This window comes from Sparassis crispa (assembly GCF_003851025.1).
Source record: "Sparassis crispa DNA, contig_000009F, whole genome shotgun sequence".
In the NCBI taxonomy this organism is placed as follows: Eukaryota; Fungi; Basidiomycota; class Agaricomycetes; order Polyporales; family Sparassidaceae; genus Sparassis; species Sparassis crispa.
The window spans coordinates 1751324-1769831 of NW_020939756.1; the positions used below are offsets into that span (position 1 = coordinate 1751324).

General features: G+C 54.7%; 6 protein-coding genes across 6 annotated transcripts; 1 reads left to right on the forward strand and 5 right to left on the reverse strand.

Moving 5' to 3' along the window:
* Positions 1-1379: 1379 nt before the first annotated feature.
* Positions 1380-1960, reverse strand: SCP_1005640 (hypothetical protein; the record flags this gene model as incomplete). Its single annotated transcript, XM_027762428.1, has 4 exons — positions 1380-1525; positions 1576-1697; positions 1756-1820; positions 1880-1960. The coding sequence occupies 4 exons, from the start codon at positions 1958-1960 to the stop codon at positions 1380-1382; spliced, it is 414 nt and encodes a 137-aa protein (XP_027618229.1).
* A 1140-nt stretch (positions 1961-3100) lies between these two features.
* SCP_1005650 (hypothetical protein) lies at positions 3101-4214 on the reverse strand (the record flags this gene model as incomplete). Its single annotated transcript, XM_027762429.1, has 3 exons — positions 3101-3674; positions 3911-4016; positions 4169-4214. The coding sequence occupies 3 exons, from the start codon at positions 4212-4214 to the stop codon at positions 3101-3103; spliced, it is 726 nt and encodes a 241-aa protein (XP_027618230.1).
* A 2074-nt stretch (positions 4215-6288) lies between these two features.
* On the reverse strand, positions 6289-6563 carry SCP_1005660 (hypothetical protein; the record flags this gene model as incomplete). Its single annotated transcript, XM_027762430.1, has 2 exons — positions 6289-6306; positions 6360-6563. 2 exons carry the CDS (start codon positions 6561-6563, stop codon positions 6289-6291), a joined length of 222 nt encoding a protein of 73 aa, XP_027618231.1.
* A 1179-nt stretch (positions 6564-7742) lies between these two features.
* On the reverse strand, positions 7743-8135 carry SCP_1005670 (hypothetical protein; the record flags this gene model as incomplete). Its single annotated transcript, XM_027762431.1, has 1 exon — positions 7743-8135. The coding sequence occupies one exon, from the start codon at positions 8133-8135 to the stop codon at positions 7743-7745; it is 393 nt and encodes a 130-aa protein (XP_027618232.1).
* A 3892-nt stretch (positions 8136-12027) lies between these two features.
* SCP_1005680 (hypothetical protein) lies at positions 12028-12860 on the reverse strand (the record flags this gene model as incomplete). The annotated part of the gene is made up of 2 exons (XM_027762432.1): positions 12028-12519; positions 12762-12860. The coding sequence occupies 2 exons, from the start codon at positions 12858-12860 to the stop codon at positions 12028-12030; spliced, it is 591 nt and encodes a 196-aa protein (XP_027618233.1).
* A 2417-nt stretch (positions 12861-15277) lies between these two features.
* Positions 15278-16909, forward strand: SCP_1005690 (hypothetical protein; the record flags this gene model as incomplete). The annotated part of the gene is made up of 5 exons (XM_027762433.1): positions 15278-15371; positions 15426-15694; positions 15747-15926; positions 16096-16129; positions 16197-16909. The coding sequence occupies 5 exons, from the start codon at positions 15278-15280 to the stop codon at positions 16907-16909; spliced, it is 1290 nt and encodes a 429-aa protein (XP_027618234.1).
* Between the last annotated feature and the right edge of the window lie 1599 nt (positions 16910-18508).

Consider the following 18508-nt stretch of genomic DNA (forward strand, 5'->3'; position numbering starts at 1 on the left):
AAGTTGCCATAGTCTCGGACCATGCACGCAAGCCGCACCCCTTGCAGCCATTCCACGGACGCTGTGCATGCTATGCAATTAGCTTACGACGCTATGAGTTGGCCCAGGTACCGCACCGGAAGCACGATACGGTCCGCATCGTCCAGAAATGCCTCCAAGCAGTATACAGGAAGGAGATAAATTTGAAACCCTGTAGCGCTGTTTGTCAAACGTTGGCAGTGGGTCGAGAATCTGTCTTACCAGACCTTCAGATATGTCGGAAGGGTAGCCCGAGTACCAGAGGAGTGAAGATCGGAATTTAGACATATTCTTCTGGCAGGACGCACGTCATAGTTGAAGGCGGTGAGGCGGAAAGTCTCGTAAGGGAACTCGGGGCTCAGAGCACAAAGGTGACGAGACGACTGGAAGTAAGTGAAGCTACTTCAAACCTGGGTATTCACGTGAGAATTGAAATCTTCACGCTAGTATGAAAGGGATGGAAACTCACGGATGAAGGGCGTTGACTGTTGACGATCACAGCTTTGCCTGGAAGGTTCAAGTTCTGCAACCACGGTATCACCTACAACGGTGCCTCTTCTAAGTTTTTGGTCCCCCGGAGGAACTGCTCCATCGAAAGGGACGTTGGCTGATAGACTCTTTCTTAATAGGTACGAGAACGCCGCTATCTTGGACCGATCTCTGCTCCTGGGCGTAAACCGAGATGTTCCCGAGGCAATTGCAGTGTCCTGCAATTATAACCATAGACACCGTCGGAGCCGCGAGCGTGTAAACTTACAGTGCTATAAAAAGACGTACTTACTGATAACAGTATGGCAGTGTTGACGGCTGAGCGCTGAGCATGGAACGTTTGACTCGGAACTCGCATGAAATGGAAGACACGGAGCCTACTAATCAGCTGGACGGAGCTGGCGCCGGGCAGCGATATCAGTGGAAGTGTCATCTGTTTCTCTCCTGTTGCGTATCCAGCGAGTAGTTTGCCTAGCTGTCGCTTCGGATTTGCGGTCCACGCAGGACTGAATGGGCACTGGCAGCGAATTCCGACCCTCAATGGATAATGTACTCGGCTTTGTTGGAAAATCCAATAGCGGCCTTTGACGCGATATTTCCCGTTTGTAGTCCTAGAAATCAGATCCATATGTGCGCTATTGAGTTCGGTCGCTGAGACAGAATAACATTCGGTCGAAGTAACTAATGATTGGAGTCTAAACGGCGAAGGGTTTCAGCAACATGTAATCGTACAACAATAATGTGGAAGATACAATGGATTTTCTACGCGCTACCTCGTGCAATTCTAGGAAACTTTCTACGCGGAATGGGACAGGGATATCAGATATAGTAAAAACTCACAAGAACCGAGTAAAGAGGATGGAATATCTGAATCATTTAGGTGTGTCCCCCACGCGCAAGGGCAGCGAAGACAAGAACACATTTGAGCAAGGGTCTCCACCTTGGGTGTGTGGCTCCCCATCTGGGTCCGCCCTACTACCCCGAGGGTTGCACTGACAAACTCCAACAGTCCTGCCAACTACACGGGTACCGTCGGCGCCAGTGATAAAGCAGAAAAGCAGCACGTACTCGCAAGTACGGCACGACCCTCGCAAATACCAAGTTGTTCGAGGGTCCAACAGCGAGGAAGAGGCTCGTGAGGATTGATGAACGGCTTAAAATCGCGTCCCTCGCAATCAACGGAATTCGTCCTACATATTTAGTGAACGAATGAGGAAGGCCGATGACATTACAAGGTTGAGCACATACGGAAGTTTCGATCCATTGGGTCCCGCGTAGTCGTCGATTTTCTTCGTTACACTTTGGACATTGTCCTGAAGTCATTATGAAAATGCTTGAGAATGCTATGTCTCGAACGAGTGGTGGAACTGACGGTGATGTTCGCGTCAATCGAGAAATACCACCGCCTCTGGAGGTCCTCTTGAAGGTAGAATACGCCGAGCTCGAAGGCCATGAGACAGATGTATAAGTTGGAATTGCGTTAACAGTTGGGGGCGAGCAAACTGGGTCCTGTGATTACCCGCATGATGTGTGAACTCACCGTTCTAGTAGTAGCTGCATCAGCGCTTGAAATGGGCTCACGCTGACACAGCAAATTGCGAAGGGCGCTTGCGTTCCGGCGTTGTGTGACTTAGTTGTCATCTACGGTATGGGGGATGATATGGACATGAAATGACCCCGCTATCACTAGGAGAAGTACAATCGATATGAAGGGAGCGTCGTATCCAGAGCATATCATATGAAAGTCTCGTGGGTACATTTCGTGAGCAGCTCAAAGATGATTGGGTCCCTAAAGGTGCATATGTGGAGAGCATGAGACAAAAGCCTCTACAGCGTGGAATCCGTGGGGAGTTCCGCAGTGTTGGGAACTTACTGCACTAGGCATATTTGGCCAGTAGCTCGGTCACTGCTCTTTCTAGGACAGCCTGCGCAGGAAGCTCTCGGCATCGTTGCAACGACGACGCATCCACGGTACGTCTTGGAGTACCTTTGTGAGGAATGTTGCGCGAAGTACTCAGCTCTTAAGAGGCAGTGCATACGAAGAGCGCTTGTTCGGGGCTTTCGATATCGTTCCGGCAGAATCTGCAAAGGCGGTAGGGCTCCGGTATGGGATCCGGGTAACATTCACGCCATCTTCCTCGTCCGGATGCTAGATGATGGTCCGATAGCAGTAGTCTGGCCAGTGCATAGCGGTGATGTGGTACCATCACCAGTAGATAGTGCGCAGCCGGAAGGCAAGTGTTTTGTGCACCAGTTTCCCTTCTTTATCTTTCTCGAGGCATCCGTGAAGAGTTAATTAATATCTTTGTCTTGTGCAAACAAACACGTCGCGACTACGTGAGGTCAATACTACACAGAAAATTGCTTGACCAACACGTCCAACATATCATCAGGGATTTGAGAGTTCTCCGTTGCAGCCATCACGTGCCAGATGGAGACCGGATGCTCCTTATCGTGCCATATGGAGCCAGATGGAGACAGATAGAGCCCACGGAGAAAATCCCGATTCCTGATGATGACTACACTAAGACCATACGAGATGCAACAAAACGAGTCCACCAAGACGGAACAAGCCCGACAAGTTAGAAGTGAACTAATGACCAACAGACTGGCGTCCGAACTTCCTATCAAGTTCAGCGGACAACATGAGGTTCAAATCGCCAGGGTTTTCGATGGAAATAGTGCTGTCAACGAAGACGTATGCCGGTGTCTTTAGAGAAACATCCACTAGGCGGACACTGTTGAGACGAGTGAAAGAGGTAAGAAATATGGCCAGTTGGGGGAGCGTTCTGAACGAGCAGCCTGCCAGCTGCATGTTGCCCACGTTAGGCAAGTACGGCTGCCATTTGGGCTTAGGGAGTATCTCTTCGGAATGCCGAGACCAGTCAACACCATGTATCTGGAGGTGCTGCAGGTTAGGAAGGATGGCCACAAAAGAATTCAGGAACTGCTGCACCCAACGGAGGTGAGAATCTTCCTTCAGAACAAGAGAAGAGATCGGAGGAAAGACTTGCTCCGGCCTGATGATGCGGAGTATTGGTTGGTTACCAGGCTGAGCGAGACGATCGAATTCCAGACGGCGAAGATCCCGCTCGATCTCCACAACCAAAGTCTTGAGGCTCGCCGGTTTGAGACGAGATCTTTCACCAGAATATACGAATTGCACTCTGTCAGAGTTGTCAGCTCCATCATGATGCAGAATGGCGGTGGTGTCACGTTGTCACGGCTGCAGCACGGTAGGTCTCTCCAAAGAATATTCATGGGATATGATGTGTGGGGTAGACACTCGACGGGGAGAAAGGGAGACGACTAGTGGCCGGCGAGACGAAGGGCCAGATCGAATAGCACAAGTCTGCAGTGACAACGGGAGACGTGCCGTTGTAGGAGTAAAGGATTACACGACCTCAGGTGGTCGGGAAGATCGCCGACGACACTCGCAGCAACGAGCAAGTGGAATGCTGGGTGGCCGGTGTAAGTTGGCGACGACACAGATGGTTTCGTAGGAAGACCTGGACGATAAGTAAACTGTGTGATTCGCCGAAGATAGGAACAATGACGAAGGAGAATGTTGCAGTGGCAAGTGGCCTGTGGTTCACCGACGATACCAGAGGTTGGATGTTTGCGAAGCTGTGGGTACAAATTTGACCGAGGAAGCACTCACCCAGGGCGCCCATTTTATGCATCTCCAGGTGTTGCATCGCTTCCATGACGATGAGAGGGAAGGTAAAAGTGAGAGAGAACACACAAAGCCACCGTTTGTTCGAACGCAGGACAGATGCCGGGGCGGGAACAGCTGAAGACCCGATCGATATTGCCGAGTTCTATTGTGCGCTGCGCAACAGGCTTAACTAATTCCGAGCAGTCTGAATCGAAGAACAATCGTTGGGAGGAAGCTTGAAGGCAAAAGCGAACGCGACATAATATTAGCGCCCATAAATCCACATCGGGAGGTAACAACTTCAGCCAGACGATTAGTGAACGCACTGAACGCTTTATTTAGCACTATTTCACCAGTGAAGACTCGGGGTGAGGTGCTGTTTGAGCCAGGAGGTCCTTGAAGAGTCCGTCTGAGTAGGAATAGAGGTACGGTAAAGGTGGCACGCTCACGACCGAATGTGCGTTCTTCTCCTTCTACCACGTCAGAACGCGCACGTGAATCACTCCTACTCACTAATGCACCATGTTGTTCACCCTGCTCTGTATGAATACGCGTCCATGGTGTCGACGCGCCTCTCGTGCCGTCGAAGTCGTAGTCAGGATTCTGCGCCCGAGATCTTGCAATCTGCTACAGAATCGGAGGAGAGTGCACGCCAATCTGAGTGGGCACAATGGCCAACTCACACCAACACCTGATGGTCTCACTGTAATGAACGTTCTCTCCTATGGGAGCAGCGTCATTGACGCCGACGAACGCAGGGGTATGAAATCCTGCGAAGAAACTACGAAAAACAGGCATGTAGATCAAGTAAAGTTCGAGACACAAAGCACCAGAGGTTCAAGCGATAGTGAGTGTCGAATCCGTGAATGAGGATGGAAGCCGCCAACTGGTACTATGTCGGGCGGGCGCTTCAAGACGTGCGTTCGCACAACCCTAACCTCAGCACGTGGTTTCCAGCGTCTTCACGTTCTAGGAACGAAGTACTCATTACTGGTCTACGATATGTTCTACAGTACAGTAGTAACAGTCCTACGATGCTAACATGTGCCGGTGCCGTTCAAGTCCTCTCGAAACCCGGACTCGCATTTTCTGCAGTAAAGTAAAACAATCTACCGCGTATGGTGGTATGTAAGTCGTCGGCGTTGCTATAGTGCGAGGAGAGAGGAGGTCCATATATGTGCACGTAGAGACACCGAGTCATCCAACGTACTTTCATTATGAGGGTGCGAGCTCCCGCAGATCGTCACGGAAGCATATCGAGATCGAGAACCGCCGCCGCCGCCATGGCGCGTCACATCAAGCACCACTACGCCCGACGCTCAGCGCGCGATGTTCACTCGTCAGGACAGGACCTGCAGGAGTATCTGCTACCGTCTCGAGAGCAATATGGTAGCAGGCGGACGATACAATCAGCACCTCGCGTACACAAAAAGAGAACATGCCGTGCAACTTTGCGCGCAGAACCATCTGACAACGACCCCGCGCTCGGGATGACAGCTCCACTAGTACTTGCAAGGGACGTACAACGCAAGCTAAGGTTTCGGTAACTTATATAAAAGCTCCACAGTCGAAACTCGTTCGTCCTGGAGGAAAAGTTTTCATTCATTGCAATAACAATCAGTCACTCGAAGTGACAGATTTGAATGGTGGTCATACCTGTGAACGCACGAAATTTTCAACCTGCGATATCTCTGACGCACCCACTCCAGCCTGCTGTAGACAAACCCACGCCAACGTTGAACTGATGTCCAACGTAGATGCACCCTTACACGTATACATACCGAAAACTAACGCCTGGGAAACACGTCCTCTGTATGAATTGAACGGTGTACCCCCGGAACCAAAGAGACTGCAAGTCGACCTGTGCCAGCAGTAGCGCGGCTTGCCGGCAGAGAGAGTGTACCTCAAGCAGTCGCCTAGAGCTTGACGACGCCATTGAGATTGTGCATGAGAACGACGAGCTAACGATCACACTGTGAAGTGAAGAGCATTATTTAGAAAATATTGCGCAGCACAGACGCATGCGCTGGCATGGCAATCACGCAACATTTGAATGGAGTTTGTGGGCGCAATTTACGCCGGGCACCCGGTCAAACAAATGCATTGCGGAAGCAGATTATGACTCAATCTATTTCATTCCACTGGAGAAGCATTCATTATTGCCTGAACGAGCAATCCTTCCATCACGACTCACAATAGAATAGCGATTGGGGGTCACACGTGTGCAACCTGTCAAGCCCGACCACATCGCCCACGATGCGCGTTCGGACCAATCCACACCGACGCCGAGCTGATATCCGCCATCGCAGGTATCACGATTGTCCCGTAGACAGAACTTGTTTTTGAACGCATATAGCCTGTTGTAAGTTGTGAGAGTGCACGACCCCGAAGCCACCATTGCCAGCCTGGCACCAGGAACGAGTTCCTCGATACAAATGCACTACCTTGAGCTTAGCGAAGACTTTAGCAGACGGAGACAGTAAAAGAACTTGCGCTGGAACGGGCGGCCTGCAGGGTCGAACTGACGGCAGAGCTGATGGCCACCGTTCTGTGGCTGTCTACAAAGAGCAAGTTAGCAGCATTGCGTGCACATCACAAATAATCCTCGTACTCACCCTTGCGCTCTCCGAGGCCATGAAAGCAGGTGCAGACAGCCCAGCTCAATCCGAAGCGCCGCCGCCTTGACCTGACTACATGAGTCTGATGATGAGGCCCGTCCACTCGTCCACGCGCAACAGGGAGCCAGGGTAGTCGTGGATGCTGAGTCCGGAGAGATTGAGGGGTAGAATATCATGGCGCTGGGGTGTCAGCGATAGTCGTTACACAACGGGTGGGCAGAGCCACACCACTGCATCTGGGGGTTAGCGACGTGGCTGGCTGTGTTCAACATATCAAGACCACAATTTGCACATTGTAAGCAGTAGAACTCGTAGTCGAGAAGAACGTTAGACGTACCTGCATAATGCGTCGCTCTGCCTCACCATCTCTATCGATCTTCGCCACTTCGAAACCAGCTCGCGCTTCGGCGCGTCATCTCTTCGTTGCGCATCCTCCGGATCCAGAATCGTTCCTAGTGACGTCAAGCTTTCAAGTGTGCAGGACAGCAAATATATCGCAGAGCGTGTTGAGAGTCGGTAGATAGGCCGAGTTCAGCGCCAGAGGGAAAACTAATTGGCCGAAAGGGGAAGGCCACCTTCCTTGTGTGGCAACTGTGCCGAGCGTCCTCAGTGTCTCAACTTCAAGTCTCGCAGCTGGCTAGGTCTTCGGATGGAGGATGAATTCAAAAGTATATCTTTACAGAATAGAATAGAGCAAATTACGCCTCGATTGGACCACGAGAACTCTTGACGAGCTCGTCTAAATTACAGGGTGGATAGAACCAAGACCGGTAAATACGCTGCGTTGCTGATGCGTAGCGATGGCGAGAGTACAGATTCACTAGCGGTGGTTGTGAAGATGTAACCATCAACGGCCAGTTGAGATGCTGCTGTAGAAGTTCGGCAGCGTGTCGACTTCTTCGTCGGAGCAGAGGTGTTACCGCGCACTGGTAGAGGGTGCTGGATCGACGTAGAACCATTCAAGCCAAATGTGTTGAATGTCGCGAGATAGCCAACATGGGCATGTATTCGTCGTCGAGGACGATGGCATCGATGGTGCCGAAGTGTCCGCGCACGCCGTGCCCCGAAATACATTGACTGAACCCTTTCATGAACCTTCCCTGCTGCGCCAGGGGGGTGGTCTCAGCATCCAGGAGCGCGGGGTGCTCGGACAGTAGGATGTCGAAGCGGGGAGACAAGTCCCTCCGATAGGGTGGCAGGTTGTTGACGGGCAGATAAAGGGGGAATATGATGCGGTCCGATGTAGCAAGAAGCGTAACCAAATAAAATCGCCGACAAGTCTTCAGTTGCCGAGCGAGCTGTTCGCGCGTAACCGGAACCTTCAACCACCAGGTTCTCCGCCTGCGTGCCATCGAACCACTGCAGTACCGTTAATGTCTGTTAAGATGCTTCCAAAATTGGATAGCAATAGGGAATGTACAGTCAGGACTACATGGATTTGCGATAATTTTGCGTGTTCGAAGACACGGTTGTTCGCACCCTCCACACGCGAATAAAGGCCCGGTTTGTCGATAGCGATGCCGGAAACATCGCCATTTCCGAACAGCACAGGCGATACAGTACGGACTGCCTGGGCATATCTCTTGTTGTCCACTTTGCCGTGGGTATCGGCATAGGAAGTGTTCGAACCCAATGAGCAGGAAGTAGGAATGAATAACCGGTCCACAAAAGGCATGATGGAATAAGCAAGCGACACCACCGAGTTAGACACACCAGAGTCAACCGTGGCCGAGACGGCATATATGAGGAGACGTAGGATGTCGATGAGCAACCTACGGCTACACCATGTGACCAACCGATGTGTGCTTATGCACAGCGCCACAGAAGAGAATGGCGACCTCTGCACATGATGACAAAGAACGAAGACCGCCTGTAAGAACTGCACAACACGGGTAGCTAGCGGCGTGACATTCGAGAGCGAGCCACTGCATTGCAAGTGGAGCGAATTCGTCATGCGCAGACAGCAAGCTGGGTCGCCACGACCTAGAAGATGGTGCTTGAGGTCATCGATTCTCCGTCCTGTATCAGCTGTGGATGGAGGCATGGAATGTTTTCGCGAACGTCTGTGCCGTCGCTGGCGTGCTCCATCCAAAATTTCGCAGCTGAGAAACGTAGCACACGCTCGTAAACGCAAAAAAGAAATCGATGAAGTTTGTTCACGCTTCATCGCCACCAACCCAGCGCCATGCCTACTTCTCGATTTGCTTTCCCGATCTCAACTGCATTCCCGAAGCTCTGTTGACCCATCCCGTACGCGCGCCGTGACGAGTAAAGGTAGCAGTGACCGAGCCAGTTTCAGGACCGGAAACTGAACCTGCAAGGCCGGCTGCCGTAGGAGACGTAGACGGTCCAGGGATAGTATTGCTTACCCCCTGCCGCGCTGGGATGCCATCATGGAGAGGCTGCAGAGCCTTGGGACGAGCGCCATCCGAACTAACTCTCTTCCCAGAATGTGTCTTCTTCTTTGCCTTTGTGCTCTTCCGGCCGCCGGGGGCATCGGAGCACGCGATTCATGTACTGCAGCAGTGGGGAGATGGGCTGGTGCAAGAGTCGGCGTGCTCTGCGCATTACCAGGGTGAGATGCAGACGGAAGCGCATCGCCGCCCTGCGATGAGGACAGCGATATCGATGGCGCCGAGGTGCATAGGATGACACCGCAAGGCACTGAGCCGCACTTGTGCGAATTCCTTGACACCAATAGTCGAATGTTGAGATTGTGGAGGACAGAGAATGTCGTTCGTGGTTGAAAATATGATTGCCTTTGGCATCTGGTGAAGAAAGTGTTATCAGTCAAGAGAGCTGAGGCACACGGAAATTTCTGGAGTTTCCTACCGGAGATGTGGAGCGGGGCTGCTACCGAGAATTCTATGAGGCAACGTCGAACAAGGCGGTGGAGAAACGAACCCACTTCGTAAGATAACGCGTGCAGGTGGGGACGCGTACGCATAGAAAATGTCGGGGTCGAGGAATAGCGATTGGCGTTCGTTGGATGGCAGAACCAGGGGATTCAGAGAGAGGACTCATTAAGTGCCCTCTTTTATAGAAGGGCGGCAGAACAGCGCTTACCAAATGTACAAACAATGGATGACTCTATAGATGACAAAAACAAGGCCGCCACTTATTTTGTACCCAAGGAAACGCGCGATTTTAGTAAGTGCAAGGGCGAAGATAACGTGTTTCGAGCTTATTTATTGTTCGGGGCTGTCCTACAACGCTTGAATATTGAAGGCGAATCGAATAAATCTATAGATCTTCAATGTCGCAGATAGTCAGAAAGCACATAACGATAACTTTGCTAAACAACATCCTCCATGCGCATACTGATCGCACTGGCCACACTCCCAGTAAGACTTGTCGGCACATTTCTGAATGGAAGCCTTCAGCAGAGGTATAAGCTTCTAGCGGAAGATCCGTCAGTGAATGAATAAATATCGCGGAAGATCTTACTGTGGTATGCGCGTCCCATCTGGTCGCGCGGAGTACTTCACGGCCACTAGTGGATAAAATCGAATTTGCTCGTGCATCGCTCACGGATTGCAAGCGTTCTTAGTACGAGCGAGTAACAAACAGAGCAAGGTCAATGTAAGCGAGCCCGTTGAGGTAAAAGGTTTATGCACGTAACTCCTCATCTTTACAACACCGGAGAGCTATTGCCTAGTGCTCGTCAGCGTGAGCGCGAAGGTAAGCAAAAGATGGATTTTACCGTCCGAGAAAGATTGAACACCAGACCGTCCAGATCATGTTAGGATTACGATCTTGTCGAGTCCGCCCACGGGCGAGAGTGCTACGCCGGACCCGAGACTGAGAAGAAGAAAAGAACCTCATATTGCTCATTGTAGGAAGAATACACGGATATCATGGTATTTGAACATTGAGGAGTACGACGGGCACTGGCGAAGAGATGTCAGACATGACCATTAGGGCTATTTGGACATGGGAAAGGCTTACTGTAGTCTGGTCACTGAACTTCGCGCTACATCGAAGTCCAACGACAACAACACTGATTCAGTCACAATCCTTCGCACTCAGAGTCATCTCCTATGGTCAGTTCCGTACCGACACTGACAAGGTATTTCCTACAGTCCCGACTAACTGCATCAGCGTGATATGTTCGAAAATACCCAACTGGCCTCCCCGGATTGGCAAGCTTGATAGACAGAGTGCAGGAGCGAAGACTGGGTATGAAGTTCTGTTGGTCGCGGTTCAAGTACACGCCAATAAGCGCTGGACTCCAGCGCGTCTCTTCAGAGTGAAGTAAAGTGAAGCATTGTCATATAAGGGAATTAGGGGAGAAGCGAGAAAAGTGATGTGGAAAAGTAACTTTATTCGCATTCGTTCCCGTCCACTCGCAATGTGTGCACACCGTAGCCGGGGCCTCGAGATGCAATACCATCCCCGTGATACTGTTCCGAAGAGGGCGTGGATATGGCGAAACCGTTATTGCGCGCGAAGAAGAGCGTGGGTAAAGGGAAGTGTGGGCCTGGATGAAGGCTGGTATGGTTATCATGAGTACTGGTGGCAATGAGCGAGGAGACAAATCTGCGGGATGATCTGAGAAATATCGGGCGAGATGGAAGCAGTAAGTACTGGCGCACTCGAAGAAGCATGATGGGGGAACGAGGATGAGGCGCGCCCGCGTCTCCTCGCTCTCCGTCCTTGCTCTCATCCACTCCGGCTCGGGATTCAGCCTCCCGACCGCGCACATGGCCTGAGCTCGACGACTGCTACAACTGTGCACCTGCAGACCTCGGGAATGGACAAGAGAGACTATGTCGACGTCGACGGCGAACACGACGCGCTGCGCCCGCCCAAACGCGCCCGCCGCACTCCCCCGCCAGATCCCTCTGCTCCATCTACCTCGTGCAATCTATCCTAGGTGCGGAACCTCTCGACGAATTTATCCGCGAGGTCGCAGACTTCGTCCACGCCATGATCAATTCCCGGCTGGAAGGAGCTGGCACTGTCGAAGTCGATCGAGACGAGTGAGTTTTTCCATTTGATTTTCGAAACGCGTCGTAGATTACCTCGTGAAGTCTCACTGCCAAACTCCTTCGAATATCGTTTCGAGCCCAACATGTCTGCGGTGAGTACTCTCGAGGTGTTTTTCTGTGCCGTAAGGAGGCTGAATCTGCGACGAACGACCGTGCCTCGGACCTCCCGTCGGCTCGATGTTCTAACCTAACGCATTCGACCAGCAGTGGTGGGGCCATATAGATGAGTAAAAAATATTTGTTTTCGGTTTTTTTAAACGGTGCTAACGACCTCTAGAAGATCCGACGCCAACGCAGGGAACGCGGAGCGACGACCCGCCGGCGCGTAGGTTGACGGCCACACACCTCCGTCCCATTCCACTCGAAGCCCGCCGTCCTCGTCCGCGGGGGCCAGCCACACGCGCGGAACGCGCAGCAACAACGGCCCGGGATAGTGCGTCGACGGGCATGCACGTTCGCCGTCCGAGTCTACTTGAACGCCGCCATCCCAGTCCCCTCGAACGTCGCCGTCTCTGCACCACGCACCGCCGCCCTCGTCCACGCGATCCAGCCATACATGCGGAACGCGCAGCAACGACGGCCCGGGATCGTGCGTCGACGGGCACCCACGTCCGCCGTTCCTGTCCCCTCGAACGCCGCCGTCCCTGTCCCCTCGAACGTGGCCGTCTCTGCGCGATGCACCGCCGCCCTCGTCCACGCGATCCAGCCACACACGCGGAACGCGCAGCAACAACGGGCCGTCACACTAGGTCGACAGGCACGCTCGTCCGCCGTCCAAGTCCACACAACACATCGCTGTCTTCGTCCGCGCGACCCAGCCTCACACGCGGAAACCGCTGCAACAGCGCGTGGGCACGCTAGGTCGACGGGCACGCAAATCCGCCATCCGACTCCCCTCGAACCCCGCCGTCCCATTCCCCTGGATCCCCACCATCTCTGCACAAGCCCGCGTGCTCGCATCGCTGAAACGTCTCGCCTCCTCCGTACCTGCGTTCGTCGCTGCGGGCGCACTGTCCGCGCAGCAAACACCTCGAATGGCGCTTCCCACTCGCGGAGACGACGGACGACACCCTCGTGTCGAAACATCCAGAAGATACTTGCGACACGCGGTCCGTATTTTTCACTGCCAGTCCCTCGATGCTTTCCCCCTTCAAGCCATGACCCAGCCCCGAGACCTAGCATGGCGCACTCATATCCCACCTCCGAGCCGTGATCGACGCATTTCAGCCCATGTCGACACAACCAGCTCTCCAATGAGCAGAATGGGCCCGCGAAACTCGTCCGGGAGAGGTGCGGTAGCCGCCGCACAGTGCATTTCGAATTGTGCGCGGACTCGCTGTTGACCGCATGCACAAGGCGCGTACTCTCCGCCGTACGCTCGTCCACCCCCCACGTCGTTGTTCGTTCCTGCCCTGGGCTGGCACGAACCTTTCTTCCCTCTCCCTTCTCTCCGGCTTGCCCGATGCAGGAGGTTTGCGTGCGCCCTCCCGAACGCTAAGTAGAGCGCTCGCGTTTCTGGCCCGCTGCAAAGTGCTCGACGTGCGCGCGCGCAAATCGCCGTATTCTTTTTTTACCCCGGACGCGCGGACACTCAGCCGATGGACGAGCCAGCAACGCGCAGCAGGGCACACACATCGAGGTGTGCACGCCGGTCGCTTGGCCCGCAGAAGGCACGGGCATCTTCGCAGCGCGGAGACGTCAGCAGACGAGAACTTGGACGACGACGCGATATCGTAAGTACGAGGGAATATTTAATTATTCCAGTGCGAGATCTACCCGCCGCGTTACGAGATTCTCTATCTGCTCGGAGTGCTCTGGCACGGACGTCAACACACGCGTTCGCGAGCGCAATACTCCACGCCGACCGTCCTTCGCAGGTGAGTTCGCGTTGGCAGATGCCCACGTCATCGCGCGCGTCGTAGAGCACAACTAGCTCCGCGCGTACTGCTACGTTCGCCCTCTCGCGCAGGCTCCACCATCGCACCACCATCGTCTCCACTCTCCCAGTGCAACTGCGTCCCGCCCCCTCCGTGCTTATCGCAAGCGCGCCCGCACGCCCTCGCAGATAACGTAGCACACCGTCCGTATGCCAGGACCTCTCCTCGAACACCCTCTCGAGCTCTATGCTTCGCAAGGCTCCCACCACGCGCTCCCATTACCCGCAACTACTCCCCGCGCCTTCACGCATCAGCGCGCCGCTGTCTCTGCATGTGTGCCCACCCCGTACATATGTCGTAGCTACTACCAATATATTTCTGCCACTTCTCATCCTCCGAATGCACGCCATACTCTACACCCACCACAGGCGCGTCGAGTGAGCACGACACGTCCGAACACAATCCGAGCGCCCTCAGTCATCAACGGGACGTGCCAGACACGCTCGACCTCCACCGCACAGCCCCCCTCAAAGACCCGCCTGCGTCGACAAAAAATATATTTCATTCAAAACGGTCCTGCGTGGGACGTCAGCGAAGGGCGGGGGACGCACCGATCGCTATGTTACATGTGCGGGCTCGCTGTCTACTGGCTGCGGAAATCGGCCAGAGCGGGGGTTGACGCGGAGCGGATATTTGGTGGGAGGACGGGGCGAGCGTGTGTGCAGATGGGCGAGCATAGAGGATTGTCGGCGTCACTATAGGAAAGACGTACGACGATGGGCTGCATTGGCGTCCAGCGTGCAGGCAATGTTTCTAATGGAATGAGAATGATGTAAATCGGTGAAGAAATGTGAGGGAAGCACGAATTGACTTACTGGTCCTATGCGAACATCGTACCTATCATCGGAGACTCAGGGAGCAATGACCGCGAAGGGAGTGTAGACAGAGGATAGTGGGCGACAGACAGGGAGCGGGAGGGGTGCGCGTCTGACGTCTGCTATGCTAGCGCGGGCGGAGGAGGGGCGGTGATGGTAGGAAGACGCGCGAGCATGGAGGAGGGTTGTCAGCGTCGCCATGGGAAAGCCGTGGAGAACATAGGTCGCGTCGGTCTCCGACGTGCGAGCAATGTTTCTGATGGGAAAACATTGTAAATGAGTGTAGAAACCTGAGGAAAGCATGATTTGACTTACTGGTCGTACGCGAATGTGGTGCTTGTCGTTATATCCTCGTGCCCATATCGACGCGCGCAGGAATTGCCTAGACGGGCAGGTCAGCTGCCAAATTGGGGAATAAATGGTAGCGGGTGAACTTACCGGGAGAGCGGGCGCGGGGGATAGCATCGGGGTAGAGTAAGGGTTAAAAAGTTTAGAATAATGTAAGATCTAAGAGCAATAACGAACGAGCGAACGAGGGCGGGAGTCCGAGCATTTGCGCGGGCCAGCGGGGCGTGGGAAAGCCGTCGCCCAACAAGCGCCAGTTGGACTTAGAGCTTTCGCGCTGCTCCTGCTTGGCTCACCGCCGCGACACCCTTTCACAACGGCGAGGAGGCCTCTCCTCGCCGTTGCTCTCCTTTTCTTTTCGATTCTCTTGCTTGTTTGGGCCGTCTTTTCTGGTTTTTTCCGAGACATGGCGACACCTCCCTCCACCTGGCGCTCCCCCAGGCAGTCGAACGGCACCGTTCGGCGGCACGTTTGCTTTCGGAGGTTGAAGGGCATTTCAGGTGAGTCCAGAAAAAAGCCTTCTGTCCCTATCTCGCGGTGCTAACATTTTGCAGCCACGTCGTTGTCGCGTCAGCCACTGCCGTGCAACAGCGGCGTGCAGCCCCCTCCACGCGGTCGCGGAGGCCCCGCGAAGCCTCGCCACACCCCACCCCACCTCCCTGCACCATTCGTCGACCCTCTTCTTCGCGCGCAGGCCCACCACGATGAACGACGGCGCCCCGGTCGTCACACCAGCCCACACCCTCCGCCTCGCGCTCCCCCAGGCCGTCGAACGCAAACGTTCAGCGGCACGTTTATTTTCGGAGGTCGAAGGGCATGCCAGGTAAGTAAAATAAGCCTTTTGGTCCCCATCCCACTGTGCTAACATTTCGCAGTCTCATTATTGTCGCGCCGGCCAACGCGGTGCAACAGCGGCGCGCTGCCCCCTTCTCGCGGTTGTCTCGGCCCCTCGAAGGCTCACCACACCCCACCCCACCTCCCCGCAGCCTCCCTCGGCCCTCATCGACATGCTTAGGCAGACCACGGCGAACGACTGCGCCGACCTCCCTGCTGGCGTTCTCTAGCGCCCGACGCTGGCCCGCGTCACCTCCGAGCACCGTCAGCCAACCGTCCTCGACTTTCATTTGCCATCTGCGGTGAACGACTGCGCCCCGGACCTGCCCTCGAACATCGAGCACCGGTCGTGTCCACCTCTCTCGCGCCCTGAAACGCAACGCGTTTCAGCACACCTATATCCAGCAGTGCTCGCGCACTAGAGGTAAGTGAAAAAATGTTTTTTCGGTTTTTTCAGTTTTTTCTAACGGTGCTAACGACCTCCACCCCAGTCGACACGCTACATCGATGGGCACGCACATCCGCCGCCCGGCTCCTCTCGAACGCCGCGGTCCCACTCCCCTCGAACGCCCCCGTCCCTTTCCCCTCGAATGCCACGATCTCAGCACAAAGCACCTCGGTCCTCGTCCGCGCGGGTCAGCCACAGACACGGAACGCGCAGCAACAACGGCTCGGGATCGTGCGTCGACGGGCACGCACGTCCGCCGTCCCTGTTCCCTCGAATCCCGCCGTCCCACTCCTCTCGAACCCCCCGGAATCCCACTCCTCTCGAACGGCGCCGTGCGATTCCCCTCGAACAGCGCCGTCCCTTTCCCTTCGAACGCCGCCTTTTACGCACAACTCACCGCAGTTCTCGTCCACGCATCCCACTCTCTCGAACCCCCCGGTCCGACTCCCCTCGAACCCCGCCATCCCATTCCCCTCGAATGCCGCCATCCCAGTCCCCTCGAATGCCGCGATCTCCGCACAACGCACCGCGGTCCTAGTCCGAGCGACCCAGCGAGAACCGCAGAATGCGGAGCAACAGCGCACGCTAGGTCGACGCGCACGCACGTCCGCCGCCCCGCTCCTCTCGACCCCCCCGGTCCCACTCCTCTCCAACTCCCCTCCAACGCCGAGATCTCTGCACAATGCACCTCGGTCCTCGTCCGCGCGACCCAGCCACACACCCGCAACGTGGAGCAACAGCGTGCGGGCACCCTAGGTCAACGGGCACGCACGTCCGCTGTCCAGTCCCTTCGAACCCCGCGGACTCTGCGCAACGCACCGCCGTCCTCGTCCGCGCGACCCAGCCACGCCCAGTCGCCGGCGCCGATAGTGCGTGAGGGCACACAACCACGATGCCCATTCCAACAACGACAGTGATACCTATCTCGACACATATAATCAGACTCCTCACGAGCCCGACACCGGCTTTACAACGATGCACACGTTCCTTCGTCTGCTCCCGCTCATCATCGTGACGCACGCCTTCCAGATCCCCTTCTTCTCCCGTCACCAGGCCTCGCTCTCTCCTGCGCAGGTTACACAACCTGCGGAGCCACGTTACGCTCGTACACATCCACCTTGACGTTAAGCCGGAACTGCTCGCGCGTCTTCACGATCCAGAACGATGCTGAAGACTCGCCCGCGCCCGCTCCAATAACCACGATCTTGTTCGATGTACACCGCGCCCATCGGTGGCGTTCTTTGGGGTCACTCGCCCGCCAATGGAGGTGCTCAAAACGAGCATGGGGGCGGAGCGGGACGTCACGCCCAAGTTCAACTCACTGACGTACCACGAGCGTGTGCGACGGCGCGACGGGGAGGAGGTGCCGGAGGAGTAGGTGGTCAAGATATTCTCGCAGGAGTGCATGGGGGACGCGTGGCTGGAGAGCCTGTTTGGGAGTGTGGGGTGAGTGCGCAGCCACAGCGTGCGGGCATGCTAGGTCGATGGGCACGCAAGTCCGCTGTCCCAGTCCCCTTGAATGCCATTGTGGCTGCACAATGCACCACCGTCCTCGTTCGCATGATGCAAGTGTATACACAGAACATGACCACACGGCGAGCACACACCATTTTCACTCTCTCGCTCGCGCTTCGTATCATGTAGTACTATCCGTAGCACGCAGTAGCCAAAATATATATATATTGCTTCATCCCACCGTTAGGCCACCCGACTTTTCGCCGCCACACCTTTTCACTTTGACCTCGCATAATACCCAAGCACCGTCATCTCAGCGTTAGTTACCTCAGCGTTATCTGAATGTTAGACTGACTGAGCGTTATATGAATGTTATCTGAATGGTAGGCTGATTCAGCGTTATCTGAATGTTATGTGAATGTTATGCTCACTGAACGTTATCTGCATATTATGCTGAATATTAGACTGGACGTGCGTAACCTGTCTGAACGTTAGGCTGACTCATACCAACCTTTGTAAACAGTCTGCAGAGCGTCGTAGGTGACATACAAACGTTCGTGCATGGCATACAAATACTTCTAAGCGGCATACAAAAAATACTTCTAAGCGACATACGAACGCTTATTACGGGCAGCATACAGAGTGCCGTGAATGGCATACGGAGCATAGTAGACCACATACGAAGTGTCGTAAGCGACATACGAATGTTTCCAAGGGTTGGTTAGGTTAGGTTATGAGGCCTCCTAGGCCGGCCGTAGGGTCGCAGAGGGCAGGGGACCCCAACCCTAGGATGGGGGTTCGCTGAGCCGAGGGCTAGGGGTGCATGTCCGCTTTAGGAAGGAGGCCATTGCCGAACCCTATGGACAGTGCCGTAGGGCATGTGCGTCATCATTAGCGCTG